The sequence below is a fragment of the Canis lupus genome, chromosome 11 (assembly GCF_011100685.1).
Source record: "Canis lupus familiaris isolate Mischka breed German Shepherd chromosome 11, alternate assembly UU_Cfam_GSD_1.0, whole genome shotgun sequence".
Taxonomy (NCBI): Eukaryota; Metazoa; Chordata; class Mammalia; order Carnivora; family Canidae; genus Canis; species Canis lupus.
The window spans coordinates 33,488,674-33,508,603 of NC_049232.1; the positions used below are offsets into that span (position 1 = coordinate 33,488,674).

The 19,930-nt window shown below is 38.6% G+C and overlaps 1 protein-coding gene and 1 long non-coding RNA gene across 2 annotated transcripts in view; one reads left to right on the plus strand and one right to left on the minus strand.

The window, feature by feature from the left end:
* Window positions 1-7,378, plus strand: part of LURAP1L (leucine rich adaptor protein 1 like) — a 48,740-nt gene extending 41,362 nt beyond the window's left edge. The window contains exon 2 of the mRNA XM_038552392.1: window positions 5,700-7,378. Within this exon, the coding sequence (XP_038408320.1) occupies window positions 5,700-6,074 (375 nt within the window). The 3' untranslated portion in view covers window positions 6,075-7,378. The remainder of the gene's footprint in view (window positions 1-5,699) is intronic.
* LOC111098040 overlaps window positions 1-19,930 on the minus strand; it is a 122,985-nt gene that overhangs the window by 79,132 nt on the left and 23,923 nt on the right. The gene's annotated exons all lie outside the window — the stretch shown is intronic.

The window sequence follows — 19,930 nt, forward strand, 5'->3', positions numbered from 1 at the left end:
TCTGAATGAGGAACTAGGCTTAGAGCCTCACGTTAAAAGGCAAATCTAATCTGTTTTCCTTGCTTCGTGTACATGATTATTGATTTATAAAGTAGTCTTTCTCCCTTCTGATTCATATTACAGCTTGCTGGACATTCAGGATTTAGGTCATGGATATTGTGGATTTTACATTGGAAGTACATAACTAGGAGATGGCCTGCTTTTATCTGACTAGTCGATTCTCTTAAACCAAAGGATGAAAATAGTGAAGGCGAGGTTGATGAGAGATAGGAGTACATGGTACTGTCCAAGCCTCCCATATGACTAGCTAGAGCGAACACTGTCCCTATTTGGAAGATACATTCCACAGCTCATGTATACATTTCAGTTAATAAGTAGGCATATGGAAGATGATATATATGTTTATCCTGCAGCAGAACACATGTGAGATTTTTATTTAAACCCAAATAGCAGGAACCAAAATCACTATTACCATACAATTTCTGATAAGGAGATTCAAATTCACAAAGAGCTCAAACTGTTGGCTTTAGCCATGAGTTTTTATGAGCTAAAACTTTTGCTGGAGCTGTTGAGTAGCAAAATTGATTATTCGGTCTCCTCCATAGCCCACATTGTTTTTTCAAAGCAGAAACAATTTAGTAATCAAATAGTCACAGGCATGACAAAAGAATTGGAGACTATTTCAAAATGGAGGGAAATCCCAGAACGATCTGATCTGCAGATTCTTTGTATCCAATAACATTTAAATAAATCCTCAACATGAAAAGCAGACAGAAGTGATAGGTGGTCCCTCAGTCCAATTAAATCCTCAAAACTGGGAGAACAGATTGCTTTACCACCACCACTGAGTCCTCTAGCTCACTGGAGCTGAAAATACAACCGCATCCTTTGTCTTCATGGACACAGAGGCTGAGGTCCCATGTGCCCAGCCTGCTTGCCCAAAGGTCGCATAGGTAGACAGTGACCGTGGCAGACTGGAACCCTGTACCGTGTTCCTCAGACAGCACCACAAAAGAAGTTGACTTGTTTAGCAACTCCCTGATAAACTGAGTATTATCAAACCACCCTCTCTCCTTCTTGGATTCCATTATGCTAGTTTATAACGTTCGTCTTCTTTCAGTGTAAAAATGATAGACAGGAAGAAAACACAGATCTGGGAAAGTTTATTTTGAAGAATATTTGCTCTTTCAGGATCCCTCATTTCAAGTTCTGCACTACTTGTTCACTACTGTCCAAAAATGATATAAAATTTCAGCATTCACCCAGTGTGGAAACTGTTATAATCCTAAAGCATGAGAGACTTCTGTTAAGTATGAAGGTGAACCACACTGCAATACTGCAAAGACCAGAGTGAGGCCTGAGGGCAGTGGAGAAAAAGAGGGAAGGACATTCTCATCTCTTTGCATCAATGGGTGCAAATCTTTCTTTCTTTCTTTCTTTCTTTCTTTCTTTCTTTCTTGCTTTCTTGCTTTCTTGCTTTCTTGCTTTCTTTCTTGCTTTCTTTCTCTTTCTTTCTCTTTCTTCTTTCTTTTTCTTTCTTTCTTTCTTTCTTTCTTTCTTTCTTTCTTTCTTTCTTTCTTTCTTTCTTTCATAAATGCCCTATTTGTTTGTTCCCTTTGATTAACTCATTTCATCAGTTGTTTACAGAACACTGTGCCTGTGCTATGCTAGGACCAGGAAAAGTTATCACCTGGGAACAAACAGACTAATGTTTGGAGTATGAGTCACACCTTGAAGCCCATTTCCTTTCAGAGATACTATCTCGATAATCTGTACATTCGAGCTAGGAATACCAGTTTTCTTGTGCCAGTTACTCAGTGTTTGAATCCTGTGAATGAATCAGAATGGGGTTGCATGCTGGGAATGCTTCAGTACTGAAGGCTCTTTCCCGAAACTGCCTCTCTCCTTCCTCTCAAGTCACCTATCACTGATCCAAAGGAGGGGCGTTCTTGACAGAAGGTGCAATCTGTAACAATCATTCCGCCTTTGAATAAATATGAATTGAGCATCTAGTATGTGCCAAGCACTCTTACAGGTCATGGGCCCAGAGTGGTGAACAGAATAAACCACTTCCCCTGCATTCTGTGGTGCTCATCTTCTCATGAGATATGCAAAAAATACACCAACAAGAAGTGGGATGCTTTTGACTAGCCATACATATTGGAAAGGGAACAAAAAACCCAGAAATGTAGAATTGAACTGGGCATGGAGACTGGATACCACCATGGATTAGGAAGGGGTTCTCTAAGTAGGAGAACTTAAATCCAGACCATGACAAGGGCCTCCCAGCTTTCTATATCCTCGGAGTCACCGGACCTGATAAGACCTCAGGTGAAAGAACCGACGGTTTCCTACCGACCGGGCAGGGCTTGGGCTCCTTCATAGGTGGCCAGACTTCATAAAGACTGATGTGAGGAAAGGCAGAGCAGCTACCAGAGACAGAAGCAACACTGCGGTTTAGTTCTGCAGTGGATTGCTCAGACTTTCAAGGATCATTGGCAAGAGGGCAACCACACCTTAGTTCCAGGAGAAGGTGGTGTGAGGCAGCCCGGAGCTCCAGGTGATGGACAGGCAGCCTGGGAACCGGCGGGCCCGGTGCTCCCACGGTTGCCAGCTGTTTGCTCTCTCACCAGGAGGACAGAGTTAGAAGTTGAATCCGTAATCATTAGCAGCCAGATCAACGTGTTCTAACCGAGTTCTAACTGACTCGCTTTCGTCATTTTTCTCCCCCAGCAGTGGTTCAATGGCCTGTGAATGTTTGCCTTCAGAAGAAAGAGATTTTTTTTTTAAATAAATCATCTCATGGTCAAAGGGAGCTTTTGTTACTTCACCGTCTATTCCTCTGCTATTCCTCTGATTTTCATTGCTCAATAAAATTGAAAAATTTATATTTGATGTGGCCACTGTGTAACTCAGACCAGAACGGCTGGAGAAAAAAAAAAATTGTCTTGAGTATGTTTTAACCCCAGAGTGACACAGTTGTTGGGAGTGTGCATTATTACCGCCCGGGGGGGGGGCGGGGGCTGAACTTTCACAAATCTAAAATTATGCCAATAAATAAATAAATTAATTAATTAATTAATTTATGTCAGTAAATAAATAAATAAATAAATAAATAAATAATTACAAAAATTTTGATGCTTAGGTCAGACCTCAAGAAATGGAAGTATTGCAAGCCATTTCTTACGTGGGGCAGCAAAGGATGCAGAATCAGCATGTAATACTGATGGAAGGAAGGAGACTTCAGGAAGGGGGATTTGGGCAGCCTGGGTGGCTCAGCGGTTTAGCACCACCTTGGGCCCAGGGCCTGATCCTGGAGACCCAGGATGGAGTCCCACGTCGGGCTCCCTGCATGGAGCCTGCTTCTCCCTCTGCCTGTGTCTCTGCCTCTCTCTGTGTGTCTCTTATGAATAAATAAATAAAATCTTAAGGAAAAAAAAAAAAGCAGGAAGGGGGGATTTGAGGAGGAACTGAGCAAGCATTCCAATTGAGGAGACTAACAGGGAACACACCCACGGCTGGGCACGGACCAGAGCACTGTCATGCGACAGGGCGGGGACGTGAACGAATGCAGCTGTGGCTCGTTTGGGCGCTGATGGGAAACGGTTGCACTCGTGTCGCACCACGCCGACAATGGGCACAGCCTGTTTTATCAGCTACAGATGTCTAACCGGGGAATTTTGTGAGACTTTGGCTCGTATTGATTTCCTAGGCTCCTCAGTGGACCTCGACAGATTGTTGGTTTATAAATATTTGTTGTATTCCAGGGAGCCTGAACAGTGTGTTGATGGCTCCCAGGGTGTGGGGGTGAACTTGAACATGAAGACTGCCAGAAAGCCTCCTTCCTCAATGCAGCATCCCTGCGAGGTCACCGATACAGCAGTGTCACAGAAATACTACGACAAACAGGAAAATCTCTCAAAACTTAATAAGTTAATGTTCCTCTGCACACGGACACCTCAGACACAAATCATTTTCACAGTTTCCATGTATATAGTTCATTTTGCGGGCTTTTCTCAGAGAAGATAAGGAAGCCACTCAAGTCATTTTGTGCGATAGCCTAGCAAGATGAAGAGTTTTAAAATTGTACCTTATGCTTTTAAAAATAATTATATGTACATAATCTGAAATCTTACATCTTTGAAGTCATTGGTAGAAATTCCATCTTCTCCTAATATTTGTTCATCACATTCACTCAACCTGAAGTTCACCTTTGGTTATGGATTAACTCCTAACCAGGAAATATTTTTATAATATGAATGCATACATTTGAAGACAATAGGCTCTTTCTTCCTTAAGGCTTGAGTCACTCATGACTGAATGCCTTTAATAATTCTAGAAACCTACAAATCTGAATTAGTCTTGGATCTTAAAGAAAGAATTAGCAAGGACCAGCCTCTTGGGTTAAAGACCCCAACTAAAAAAAAAAAAAAGTATAAAGAAAAGAAAAAGGAAATCTACTTCAAACCATAGTGAATGTGACCTCTGGTGGCCAAATGTAGCCCTGACTCCCAGTCCAGGGGCAAGAATCTCTATAGGAGCCACATCACTTAGAGCAAGAAGAGGGACAATCATGAGAGTTCTTGCAGCCTACCTCTCTGCTTTCACAGAACCACCATACTCTTGATGTTAGCAGCTGTTCCCATTTAACTGTAAGACCCACAAAGAAATTCCGCTTTGTGCTATGAGGATAGATTTCTTTGAAGTAATTTAGAAGTATCAGGAGGATGACACACCTAGAAGTCACCTAGGGAAGTTCTAGAACTTTCTCAGTTTCATATACCATTTTGATTGGGACTTCCCCTGACATATCCAAGGCAAATAATCAGACCTATAGAAGACATCTGCATGCTTCATCTTGTAAAGTAGAATAGCCTTGTGTATTGGCATCCTTTTGGATTCAAGGTATATTATTTTGGTTCTTAAAAAGAAAAGCGGACCTCTTCCATACTCTTTTCTGTAGATCTCAATTTCTTCACCTTTGTACAATGGGGATAAAAATAATACCTGTGGTCCAGGGTTGCTACAGTGTAATGAAGGTTGGAGTTTGCATAATGATGTCTGGTACATCATAACGCACAAAGTAGGACCTGGGCACCTGGGTGGCTCAGTGGTTGGGTGTCTGCCTTCAGCTAGGGGGCGTGATCCCGGGTCTGGGAATCGAGTCCCACATCGGGCTCCCTGCATGGAGCCTGCTTCTCCCTCTGTCTATGTCTCTGCCTCTCTCTCTGTGGCTCTCATGAATAAATAAAATCTTAAAAAAAAAAGTAGGACCTACTAAAATAATGATGATTCCTTAATTTTTGCACATTTCTCTTCTTCCCACCCCACAACATTTACATACACATTCCCAAGTAAACGTGGATAAACTATTAATTTGGCCAGAAAGAATGTGTTTCTTAGCAGAGAACCTGACATTCAGTATGGTATTTCCAGGCAGCTGAGTTAGGGTCAGGGATGCAGTGGGAGTTTCACTGTCCCCTTTTGAGCCTGATGCACTTGGCAGGAAGTGAGTTATTTGATTATCACTGTTGCCATTGGCTAGCAGTTTTCAAAAGATCCTGAGATCAAGTGAGTTTACATTTTATTCTGCGCATTTAAAGTTATGGCCTACAGGAAGACAGAATCCAAATGAAATTTGAGTCTTTCAAAAATCTAAAATAACTGGCATGTCTTTCCTCTCTTTGCTTTCCCCACAGGTTAACCTCAGAGCCACAGATGTCAGGCTCATGCGCCAGTTGCTTGTTATCAATGAGAGCATTGAGTCCATCAAGTGGATGATTGAAGAGAAAGCCACCATTACCAGCCGAGGCAGCAGTCTCAGTGGCAGCCTGTGCAGTTTATTGGAGAGTCAGAGCACCTCCTTACGTGGCAGCTACAATAGCCTACATGATGGCAGTGATGGGCTGGATGGCATCTCCGTGGGGAGCTTTCTGGACACTTTGGCAGATGATGTCCCAGGCCATCAGACCCCATCGGACTTGGACCAATTCAGTGACAGCTCCATAATAGAGGACTCACAAGCCTTGCACAAGCACCCCAAATTGGATTCTGAATACTACTGCTTTGGCTAATGACCCAGTTTTTTGCATGGGATTGGTGTGCAATTAACTTGTATTTATCCTTCTCCGCTGCTATATTTTTGGTGTGATTTTTTTTTTTTATATGACAACCTTTTCAAAAGAAGCTTATTTTGAAACTGCTTGATGATAATTCTGTTGCTCCTAATATTTCTCATCTGGACTGATTTATCTTTCTCTCTTACATCTTTTTATTTATTACAATGATTTTTCTCCCTTCTTTTACAGTGGCACAAATAAAGTAGGGGGGAAAAGAATAAGCAATAATTATGTTTTTGCTTTTGTTTTCAGAGCAAGGGGTCAGGGATTATAAAAAAAATCTTTGCTAAATTTTACAATAAACCAAAGTCTGATAACAGTTAATTTTGTGGTTTGTATTCTTAAATGATTCAAAGTTTTACTTTCTGGGAAGATGCTGAGGTTTATTATGGTTTGTATAGTAGGTTGAGCAAAATAGTTGCAACAAAGTTAGGCATTATTTCTGGGCAAAAATTTCCTGGTATAGTCAACAATGCTGCTGGTCACACACTTCCACATGACATTATTTGGAAGCCAAAGCTATATGCAATCTGCTCACTTTAACTTTAAGTTCATACTTTAGATCATGCTTTAGATTACACTTTTGTCATTAGTGATTCTAACTCAAATTATATAAGCTTAGTTGTATGATAATATATATGATTCTTACAAATTTCAAAGAATAATTGAGATTAGGTATATGAAGGTGCTTAGAAGTAAAGGTCTCCTACGTTGCATTTTGAGATTTTGTAATTTATATGTCGATGTTTACAATTCTGATATGATATATAAACATATAAATGCATATGTATGGATGATGGATGGATGAGAGTGGAAAGTAGAATCACCAGTCATTTATGAAGTCTATTATGATATCCTTTCATCCTGGAGTAGATAAATAATCTCTTAGTTTTCTGAAATGACAGCTGAAAATATTTTTTAGAACATGTGAAAATATAACTAATGTGTAAACATTTTCATTTTGATGTGATATAATTAATCCTCCACATTTCCTTTACCTTGATGATTCCTAGTGAATGAATCTATTAAGATTTCAAACTGTTCTTTGTGAATGATATATGTTTCTGCACTAAACACTTTATAACATGAATCAGAAAAATCTTCCTATTTATAACTGAAAAATGTCTACACTCAAGAAATGGTTTCCCCAAAATTTCCTTTGTTAATATATACCTGTTACGCTCTTGTCAAATGTATTGTTTGTTTCCAGAGCATATGTTATTCAATTTCCAATTAAAATCTACAGGGTCTATATTTTACACTAGTCTTCTTTCATTAATTGCCTGCTTTAATCCTCATCACAACAATCTCATGATTAGAGGATTGTCTCCCTTATCTTTTTGAGGAAACTGAGGCACATGCAGTGTAGGTAGGTAGCTGGATCAAGTCTCCCCTCAAGTGTCAAAACTGGGATTTGAACTTGAATCTGTCTTATCCATAACAATAACACTCAATAGCTCGCTTGGTACCTATTGAAGTTAATATAGATAAAAAAGCAAATGTAAGCCCATTACCAAAAAAAAAAAAAAAAAAAGACCAATGTTTTCCTTACAATGAGAACCCACATTTCCCAGTACTGAGCTTTCCAAGCCCTTTCCTGAATTCACGTGTCTAGAGTCAGTTTTGTGCCTAGAGGTGAAGTGGGGAGTCGGCCACTTGCCAACTGTCACTAATATATTTTCCCCTTTGTATTTATTTTTACTTTCAAGTTGGTAAAGGCTGGTTGGTTGGCTATTGTGTTTAGTTTTAATCTAGACTTAAACTGGCATTTTTTAGCATAGATTGTTGACCACATTAAAATCTGAGGCTGCATTATGACCGACCAGAGAAAACATCCGTAGAACTAAGACTGATGAATTTCAAGCAGAGGATAATGAAATATGTTACCATATGTCTACAGCATGGCAAGGAGAACACCCTCAGTAAGAGGGAAGTGGGCAGACAGCAGGGTATAAGAGGCACCAAGGGAAAATTCTCACCGCATCAAAACCCTACATTTGCCTTGAACAAGCCAGATATTTGAACAATGATTTCTGTCCTCAGATCACAGTTGTAGGTTGTAAATTCAATGTGGCAAATTTCTTTCACACCCTCTCTTTCCTAATCATCTTCCCTTGCTATATGCCAATCCCTTGCCAACTATAACTGTCCCATCTGTAAGAAGGAAATGAAAAAACAAGAGAGTGTAATATGGGAGAAGCCTGTGGAATAGTTTTCACTTATATATTGTATTTTAAGGAATCTCTAATGAACATTGGAAGAATACTTGAGAATTTTTGGCTTTATGAGTTTCAATAGTTTATGTGCTTTATAGTTATTCCTATTTATCTTTTTTTTTAAATATATCAAATGCGAAGTCTATGATTTAGGTGTTAGAGCCATATATAAGCTAATAATGTTTTGATAGTGATTTTACTAAGAGGAGAGGAATATACAGTTTAAAAAACACTAACCTGACCAACTTAGAAATCTTAATTAAACTTCAAAAAACTCCAATAATTATACTACCAGTTAGCCCCAAATCGCATAACATAAAGATTTAAGTATTTGTCAACATTTAGAAATAAAATAAGGATTTTCTGCTTTTGGGTAAATTATTAAGGCACTTGAAGCTCCATAAATATCTTCATCAGGCATTTGTATCCCCAATTCTATCAAAACACAATCACCTCCATCATGTCAAAAAAAATGGCTATTTTCAGGTCCTCCTTTCTTAAAAGTTTGTCTTCATTTGGCTTCCAGGACATTACTCTGTCTTGGATCCTATCATTCGCCACTTGCCTGCTTGTTAGCACACTCTGTTGCTGGTTTCTCTTCACATTTCTAACCTCCAATAAGAATACCCCTTTGCTCAACTCTGGTACCACTTCATTTCTAAAATGGCTCCCCTGGGGATTTCATCCAGTTCCACAGCTTTAAATTACATCCACGTGCTGATTCCCAAGAGTATATCTCCTGCCCCCATTTCTCCCGTGAACTCCAGTCTCCCCATGTTTATTTGGCCCCACGGCATTTTGACTTAATGTTTGATGAGCATCAATCAAAACATATATAAAACTGAAAGTTTGTCCTTGTAGTCAATTCCAGTTCAGTAAATGGTGCCCCCACCCACCAGAATGCTCAGCCTAATCCAAGAAAGATAATTGCTTTCTTTCTCTCACACTGTACCCAATCCATCATGCAAATCATACAAGCCCCATCTTAAAAATGTGTCCAGAATAAGCTACAAATTCTTACCCCTACCACTGCTACCAGACTAATCGAGGTCACCATCATTTCTACCTGGGACTTTTCCAGTAGCCCTGTCATGTCTTCTTGCTTCGTCCATTAACCTTTCTAGAGTTAGTATTCAACATAGCAACCAGATTAGTCTTTCGAGATATAAGTCAGATATTTGCCAGTTTCTGTTCCAACACGATAATGTACCTCCACCTCCAAGTATAATTCAAATCTTTCCCCCAGGCTACAAAATCCCATGCATTCTGTCACCTATCTGCCTGACTCCATCTTTTAAAAAAAAAAAAACTTTTTTTTTTAGATTTTATTTATTCATATTCATGAGAGAATACCCATCTCTCTCTGAGAGAAAGAGAGAGAGAGGCAGAGACACAGGCAGAGGGAGAAGCAGGCCACATGCAAGAAGCCCAATGTGGAACTCGATCCTGGGTCTCCAGGATCAGGCCCTGGGCCCAAGGTGGGCTCTCAGCCGCTGAGCCACCTGGGGATCCTCCTGCCTGACTCCATCTTATACCATTCACTTCCTCTTTCACTGTAAGCCTCATTTGCATCCTTATTACTCCTTAAAAATCTCAAAATTCAGGCATGTTCCCAGCTCAGAATTTTGCAAATATCATTTCATCTTTCTAAAATATTCTTCTCCCAAATACTCATAAGTCCTGATTCCCCAGTTCTTTTGGGTCTTTAGTCAAATGACACCCTGTCTGAGAGGACTACTTCCATAGCACATTCTGTCTCTATCCTGGTCTATTTTTCTTCATATCATCACCTAATATATATCTTTGGTGTGTACTTTCTGCTTCCCCACACTAGAATGTAAGGTCTATCAGAAGAAGAATTGTGTTTTGTTCACTGCCATATCTCCTAGCACCTAGAAGAGTGTCTGTCACACAGCTGATACCAAATACATTATACATTTTTCTTGATTAAGTCAATTATTAAACATTTGCTGATTGCCTTCTAGGTGCCAGGCAATGACTATGCTAGATTCTGATGATGCAGAAAGGAGGAAGGTATGAACTCTATTCCCAAGGAACTCATTTTTATAGTATGTTTCTTTGGTAGAAAAAGTAACGCTCCACCCTCTTAAAGATGTCCATGTCCTAATCCTTGAAACGTGTGAATGCCTTACATGGTAAAAGGGACTTTACAGATGTAATTTAGTTAAGCATCTCGAGATGGAAAAATGACCCTAGATTATCTGGGTGGACCCAATGTAATTACAAGAGTTCTTATAAGAGGGGCACCTGGGTGGTTCAGTGGTTGAGTGTCTGCCTTCAGCTCAGGGGGTGATCCCTGGGTCCTGGAATTGAGTCCTGCATCACACTCCCCACAGGGAGCCTGCTTCTCCCTCTGCCTCTCTCTGTGTCTCTCATGAATAGATAAAATCTTTAAAAAAGAAAAAGAGTGAGTTCTTATAAGAATGAGGCGCTAGTGTCAAAGGGAAAGGTATGTATATGTTATACTTCTAGCTGTGAGAATAGAAGAGCCATGAGAAAAGAAGTCTTGCACTTCTCAAAGCTGAAAAAGACAAAAGAATAGATAGCCCCTAGAGGTCCTTTGACATCTTAGCCAAGTAAGACCTTCTTTGAATGTCTGATCTCCAGAGTTGTAAGATAGTGATTAGTGTTTTATTTTTTTATTTTTTTAAATTTTTATTTATTTATGATAGTCACACATAGAGAGAGAGAGAGAGGCAGAGACACAGGCAGAGGGAGAAGCAGGCTCCATGCACCGGGAGCCCGACGTGGGATTCGATCCCGGGTCTCCAGGATCGCGCCCCAGGCCAAAGGCAGGCGCCAAACTGCTGCGCCACCCAGGGATCCCGTGATTAGTGTTTTAAGCCACCAAGTTTGCAATTATTTGTTAATGGAACAATAGGAAATTAATAGAAACTTGGTAACTGGAAGTGGAATGGTGCCATAACAAATGTCTAAAAATGTGGAGGTGGCTTTGGAATTGAGTAAAAGATCCTGAGATCCTTTACTGGAGCATCGTGAGAAGCATGATACAAAAACGCCTAGCCTGCTTTGAACAGACTGTTAGTAAAAAGATGGATTTTAATGATTCTTCTAAAGAATAAAGACTCAGAAAGAAGTCAGGAGCACAGTAGAGAACACCTATCTTGTCTTAGAGAATCCTTAAATCATCAGTAAGCTGACTAATGGTAGAAAGGATAATAAATGCACCACTGGTAAGGGTTCAAAAAGAAATGAGAAACATATTATTGTAAACATGAAGAAAGAGAATTCTTGTTATATAGTTGCAGAAAGTTTAGTAGAACTGTGGCCTACAGTTATATGGAACGCAGAATTTGTAATTGTTGAACTTGGATTTTTCCGAGGAAACTCTCAAAGTGTTGAAAATGTGGCTTGGTTTCTTTTTGCTTCTTAAAATAAAATGCAAGGGAGATAAGGAAAGTGGAACAACTTAATCCAAAAGGAACCGGGACTTGATGAAATGGGAAATGCTCTGCTACCCAGATTGCAGAAGACTCTAAAACCACAAGATTCACTGTCAAGAGTGTCCTGGAAAGACAGCCAAGAATGTGACTGGACAACCATCTTCTAATGCTTAGAAGGGACAAAAGGTCAGCATATTCAGTCACAGATAGAGGTCTCTTTGAAGAGACTAAGCCTATGATTCATGGTTCCCTTCAACCATTTCAGTGGAAGCCAAAAATAGAGATAGAGTTATCTAAGGAAAGCCTTCGGAGGGGCTTCTTTTCTAATGGAGTGAATCCTTGTGACATGCATAGGAGACTCATAAGGTTTGTAGTGATTTTATGCCAGCAGAAACATGGGCAATTTGGACTGAAAAAGACAAAGAGGTCAAAATGATAAAAGGCTGTAGGGCCGCCAAAATTCCATAGACAAAAGACAGGCTGGTAAAACTATTCAACAGCAAATACATGCTAACCCCAAAATAAAAATGGGGGAATTACTCCAAGGGAGGAGATTCAACCTCAGAGGAACTGTCATTAGCCCAGAGGACAGAGCTGAAAGCTATAGGATTACTCCCAGGCCTTGAAACCTAATGTTGGTGTCTCAACTGTATTTTGAAATTTCTCGGAACTCTCACGCTTTTTCCTTCCCTTTTCTCTCTTTTTGAACTGAAATGTCTATTCCTGTTTGCTATGCCTGTCCCACCACTGTATTTTGGGAATAGATAACCTGTTTCTTGAGTTTCACAGGTTTCGACATGGAGAGGAACTGTGTCTCAGAGTGGATTATTTCTAAAAGCCTCACCCTTACCTGATTTAGATGATTTAGATGAAGAAATGTGGGACTTTGGAGGTGATGAGATTTAAAGCAGATTTTTTGGACTTAGAGTTGATGCTGTATTGAGTCGAGATATTTGGGAATGTTGGATGAGGTAAACATAGTTTGCATATAAGATGGATATGCATTATGGGGTGCAATGCCCCCTCCCAAGGATAGTCATCCTGATCAAGGATACCTCTTGATCTTTAAAACTTGTCACATATTACCTTATGTTACCTCACTTAGACACCACCTCTGCTCTAATTATGTGTTTTTGTTAATTACCAGAGAAGAAAGTAGTTACCTGTACAAGAAGTTCTGCGCTAAAGCATAAGAAAACAAGTACATTATGATTTGACCAACTGGCCACAATTTTCACAAATTGTGTCTTAAGACAATTCATGTGGGCCCGAACTCCAATTCCTTCTGACTTCATGAATAAACATGAAGAATGCTATAACCATGTCTGAGCTTCTAACAGCTAAAGTGATACGACCAGTGGCCTCCACTCTGAGAGGAAGCCCTGAAAGTCCTATCTTCCTGAGAAGTACACAAACACTTAGGAGGGGGAGTTGAATCACACTACATGGACTGATATGTCATGGGCTCTATATCTCCTCCCCAGTACATTGGATAAGTGGGCGATCAGCCATCTTTTAAAACTAGGTATTTCAATTTCCACAAGATGATAACTTTCGTTTGCTTATTTCTTTTTTTTAACTAAGTTTGGGACTTTTTTTTAAGATTTTATTTATTTATTCATGAGAGACACAGAGAGAGAGGCACAGACACAGGCAGAGGGAGAAGCAGGCTCCATGCAGGGAGCCCGACATGGGACTTGATCCCAGGTCTTCAGGATCACACTCTGGGCTGAAGGCAGCACTAAACCATTGAGCCCCCTGAGCTCTCCCTTTTGCTTATTTCTTCAATGATTCTTATGGCTCATCCAGAGTTATCCAACATCTTGAAATGTTTACTATTTGATGGTCATTTGTTTGAGGAGCCTTTAAGTTTCATATACATTTTCTGTATTGTCGAAATGAATATTATAAAAGTTTTTATATGGGTGCCTGGTGGTTCAGTGAATTGAGCTTCTGACTCTTGATTTTATCTCAGGTCATGATATCTACCCCCCACTCCCCACAGCTCATGCACTCTCTCTTTTTAAAAAAAAAATCCTCCAACCCCCTCCCAAAAAAAACTACTTCTAGTTATTAGTTTCAACAAAATACATTTATAACTAGTAACATTGCCTCCTTTTCTCCCTATTTTAAATACCATCTGAACCACAGGCAAAAGAAATCTATAATTTTCTAAAATATTTTTAGTCATTTATATTGAAAAGACATATTTCTTGACCATATGGAGCTTATAATCTAAGGAGGAAGGACGATAATTATAATACAGTATGATAGTTGCTGAATAAGAAGCATAGTCTAATGTGGAAAGAGGTATTACTGAATTATGGTAAAATCACTGTATAAGTGCTGAAATAACTGACTCCATCTCTGGCTTCCCATCTTGTTCGTGCTTCCTCAAGACCTCTCTTAGGGTTGTTGTGTGTTTCCAAGTCAGTTGGAGATTAATATTCATATTTTAGAAATGCCCACCAAGGAATGCCAACTAGAATGAAGGGAAACTTATTTTGGCCTCCCATGGATCTATTAGCAATAACATAGTCTTTCTCCTTCCTGACACAGAAGTGGTGCTGCCACAAGATCTAATTAAAGGTTAGCTGTCAACTAGGTGCCTGCAAACCCTCTAAGGTGCATGTAAACCCTTTGATCTCACTATTATGCCCTTCTGTGTGTCCCCTTGCTCTGTCAAATCTGTGGACTCAGCTCTGGACTTTGAGGAGAATAACCACGCTGATGCCATGGATCACCTTCCACCTGATTCACATCTGTCTCCCCATCAGTAAGTTACCCTGAATAAAACTCTATAATTTTTTTTTGAAAATTTTATTTATTTAAGAGAAGAGAGCAGGGTGAGAGAGGCATGAGCAGGGATGGGGAGAAGGGCAAAAGAAGAGGGAGAAGCAAACTCCCCTCTGAGCAGAGAGCCAGAGTGGGGTTTGATCCCCAGGATGCCAGGATCATGACCTGAGCCAAAGGCAGATGTTTAACTAACCAAGGTGCCCAAGTGCCCTAAAACTCTGTAAATTGTAGGGAGTCCCCTGCTTTGTTTTTTGATCTCAACCCGCCTTCTCAGTTTGGAGGATATTTTATTGTGCCCCTCACTTTCTAACAATCAATAAACTATACCCTTGGGAAATATTAAAACCATATCTTAAGGGGGGTTATTTTAGGGGCACCTGGGTAGTGCAGTGGTTGATCTGCCTTTGGCTCAAGGCATGATCTTGGGTCCTGGGATTGAGTCCTACATCAACCTCCCCCCAGGGAGCCTGCTTCTCCTTCGACCTATGTCTCTGCTTCTCTGTCTTTCTCTGTCTCTTATGAATAAATAAAATCTTTTTAAAAATGGGGGGTTATTTTACTAATTAATTATTAAGATATATTCTTTAATAAGATCATCTTTGCATAAATCCTATCTCCATTAATTGGTGTTCTAATCAGGGACAATTTTCCAAGAGAGCTATTTAAGATAATGTTAATAAATTGATGACTTAGAATTTGTTAACAGAGTCCTTGCTAAGATAGCACTTGTTACTCATTCCAAAGGATAGATTTCTTGAACACTATCAATCAATATAAAGGCAAAAATGAATGAAAATACCTATTTCCTTGATTAATACCAGATTCTAAATACCAGAAACTGCGTTATGTGGAATTGAGAACACTATTCTGCTACAGGGATCTGATGACCTCGGGTATAGTGCAAACCCATGCTATTTTTATTCTAATAAATTTCAAAGTAAATTACTCAGGTTCATTCAAATAGTAATGGTCAAATTTTGATTCTAACTTAAGCCTTGCCACCTCCAAAACTTCTTACAGTATGCAGTTTATGGCACAAAAATATTATACTCAATTCAAAGTGTCTTTTCTTGGCCTGAGATGAACCAAGAGAAAATTTATCAGCATATAGTTGCATTTATAGCCAACATACTTTTGCAATGGTCCAATATCATGCTATCTAAGTCCAGTTTTGGAAAGCAGGAGAAGGATTTTTCTGGGTGAGTGTGTAGGTATAGTAGAGGTATGGTAGAAGGAGAGAAAAGGAAATAGACAGAATGGGTTTTGCACAAGGTTTGAACTCCCTGCACGGCAAGATATCGTTTCTATTTGGATGTTATTGTCTAGAGCATCAATCTTACACTATTTCTTTGTAATCACTGTTATCATTGTCTAAATGTTTAGTACAGCATTCCCCTTAAACACACAAAATTCTTTCAAATCTTCTCACCTATCATTTTGGATTATTGTTGCATAGCATGCTTAACCTAAGGTCTGGTTGAGTCAACCCAGAGCCAGTGCTGGAATCATATCACATCTACCTGTATTTATGAGTGCTAGTTAAATTCCAAGCATTGCCCAAAGTTGGCATTCTTTCAAGTCATTAACATCATGCACGGGGCCTCTTTGTCCAATGTGGGAGGAAGAATTGCCAGAGCCTGCATTATTTCATTCTTTACTAATGAGGGATCATGTACCGCTAAACACTGCATTCTTGATGATTTTAGATTATTTTTAGAGTAATTTACTGCAATTATTTTTACATCAGCCAAATCCACCTATAAATCAAATATAGCTCTAGTTCTCAGTTCTGCATTTTTCCCTTTCATGCAAAAGAATATATGTGAAAAAGTCATAATATCGTTTACTCCTTTAGTGTTGATGCGTTCCAGCTTCTTGTCATTTTGCCTTCCCCTCAAAGCATTATCTTTGAATTCTTTGATGAAGATTCTTTACAAATTTATTAGCAATGCTTCACTTAAGCAATCAGAAAATTTTCTTCACCATGAAAAACGGACTGTGCTGGACCCAGAAGATCTAATTTTTTAAACTCAGAGATGATGTGGTATTAGGTTTTCAAGATCTGTTAAAGGACATGCAAATAAAAATGAGACATTCTTGGGCAACTTGTACTATATGATAGACAATGCAGCCAAGTTGTCTTTCTAAATTATGTTTCAGAAAATGATCTGATGGACACTTGCCACGAAGAGTAAACAGCTCCAGTTTTTTGATGCAAAACAAACAAAAATAATGAATTCCATCTAAAATATAAATAATGTAGTATAAAAAGGAAAAAGTAAGATATTGGAGGAGTGAAAAGTTATTAACCTATACTTAAGGGGTGGCATAAAGTGTAAAGCCACAGGTTTCAGAGTGTCTGTGTTCTGCCAATTAGTAGATGCATAAACTTAAAATCAGTAACTTTACTTCTTGGTGTCTGTTTTCTCATTTGTAAAATGGGTATAATGAAACTTGCCTCATAGAATTGTTGAAGAATTAACTAATATTTGGAAAGTTATTGAAATACTACCTAGTATGGGGAAATGCTTCATGAATAATGTAACTATCATTATAATGAATAAGTAAGGGAATCTGTTTTATATCTAAGAATCAAAAAATGAAGACTGGCTCATCACAGTGCATATAATTTAAGTATACATACTGTTGAATGACCAGTCCAATAATCATTTCTAGCCAAATTCTCTATTGTCTACATCCTCTATAGAGGCTGCAGAAGTGAAAGAGTTACATTTGTAGCCACCCTTGTAGTTAGCCATGGCTAGGAAACAAAATTTGGGCCAATAAGCTGTAAGTAGAAATCTGACAAGGGTTTCTGGAAAACCTTTTGCTGACTCTGAGCTGTTTATATAAACCATTCTTGAACTCAGAATATTTTGAGCTTCTCACATCCTTATTTCCTATGACAGTTATAAAACTCTTGCAAGAAAAGACATTAAAAGTACAACTTGCATTTTAGGACTGTTAGCACACAGTGCCAGAAGTGAATTAAACAAACTAAACAGTTTTTTTTTCTTCTGTCCTCAGGGTCACCATAATATAGCTAATAAATCTGTGATTTTCTAAAGCAAAACAAGTTTTTGTCTTTACAGTACATGCTTGAGAATAATGGTTGAATCTTCAGAATAATGAGAAGAGGCTAAGTTCAGATTTTGTCTTCTCAAATTTAGTTTCTGAAAACTAGCATAGGTGAATAAAGAATTCTTCAGACATCAAGACTTTCTAAAATATTGTTAATTTGCGGTCTCAAAATTCACTTGGAGCTTTGTTTAAAGTTATGGGGGAGGGGATCCCTGGGTGGCTCAGTGCTTTAGCGCCTGCCTTCAGCCCAGGGCGTGATCCTGGAGATCCCGGCTCTCCCTGCATGGAGCCTACTTCTCCCTCTGCCTCTCTCTCTCTCTCTCTCTCTGTGTGTGTATGTGTGTGTGTGTCTATCATGAATAAAAAAATAAAAATCTTAAAAAAAAATAAAATCATGGGGGAAAAGAATGTATAAATATGGCTCCTTCTGCTTTTGGGTCCCCTTAACAGATATAATACCAGATAAATGATGACTTACTTTGGTAGATTATTACAGACTGAAAAACAAAGCCAATATAAAAAAGAGATGATTTAAAAATGTATCTATACCTGACCTACTTTTCTTACTAAGTTTGTGAAATCATTGAGAACATAATAGGTGACAAAATGATATCTGGTGATATAATTTATAGTCACAGAGACCATTTAACATAGACATCATTTTAATTCAATAGAAGTTTACCAAATGATTTATCAAAAATCCATCATGACTCTACCGTCTTCCAAATTTTTGCTAGTTATGGAACTTTGGAACATTAAAATTCTTGTGGATTTTCACTGGCAGGATTCTAGGCTTAAATATTTGCCAGCAAAGCAAACTGTTGTTTAAAGAATATGTTTGCCAGCAGTTAGAATGAAAGACCTCATCAAATTGATGACTAAGGGCTTCCTCTTGAGTTAATGATAGCCACAATGCAAATACCCCCAAATTCCAAATAATGACAGGTCTATAAAAAGCACTGAAATCCCATGTAGTCCATTCTGAGATGGCCGACTAATTAGGAAATATAAAACCCTGAGTTTCTCAAAGAACTTGCAAAGTTAGACAAATTGGGCCTGCTGAATACTATTTTGGAAAAATGAAAATATCACCATAAAAAATTCTTTCTTTTTCTATTTGAGGTTACTATGTTTGATGAGTAACATATATGAACTCCACAGGTCTGAAAGCCTTAAGAATTCAATCGCAAGGTTTCGCTCAGGAATTTGGAAATGGAAAGCAAACAATATGTACTTTTCTCTACGAGATTATATCTTAAGAGTGCTACAGTGAAATCCAAATTATTAATTGCTGCTGTCATTGTGATTTGGTAACTGGGAATTACTGGGTTTGTTTTAAGTTAAACAATTCACTTTTAAATAAATACTGTGATCCATTCTTTCTTTTAGTGATGCAAATACTTCCACATTTTTGTAGAATCTTGTGTTCCTAATTACAAAAGTCTACCCTATTTAGTATTTACACGGCTTCATTTTGGACAAATAACTATAAAATATTTTTTATTTAAAACTTCCTTTCATCATAATTAGTCAGTAGTTCTGTATTCTAATATACTCCCTTTGAGAATCTTCCACTGCAGAATCACTTTATTTTAGCATTCAAACCTACAGCTTTATCTGCCCAATATTAGCTTCACAATTTAAGAGCATTCTTTCTTCTCAGTGGGAGGAACAAAAAGACTAAAAATGTCATGAAGATCTAAGGATGAACCAGATGATAAAATCTTCACTAAAGATTTTCTTACCAATAAAGTTCAATAATAAAGCGAATGATAAAAAGCTGCTGGAAATTATTCTCAACAGCCAAGGTCTAGAGGTCAGGGAGATAAAAAGAAAGAGACACATTAGAGAGCTAATCGATACAAAGCTTAAAGTATGCAAACTTTTGACAAAGAAAACCAATGAGAGAGGTTTGGGTTCAGATGGGTAAACTCTCATCCACATCCAAGACATTAAGCAGTCCTGAAGACCAGCAAAGGCATGTCTTATGAGTGAGTCAGCTAGATAACCGAGCCATGGAAAAGCAAACAAACCCCCTGTTCTCTCCTTGAACATGAATCTGCCTATTTCCAGAATATGCCTCGAGAATTTTATATTCATCTCTTTCTTTTTCTTCTCCATGTTCAAGACTGCCTTTCCCAAAAACAGTCCCTTCAACAAGTGGTGTTGGGAAAATTGGACAGCCATATGCAGAAAAATTAGATTGGACCATTTTCTTACAGTATTCACAAAAATAAACTCAAAATGGATGAAAGACCTAAATGTGAGACAGGGATCCATCAGATCTCTAGAG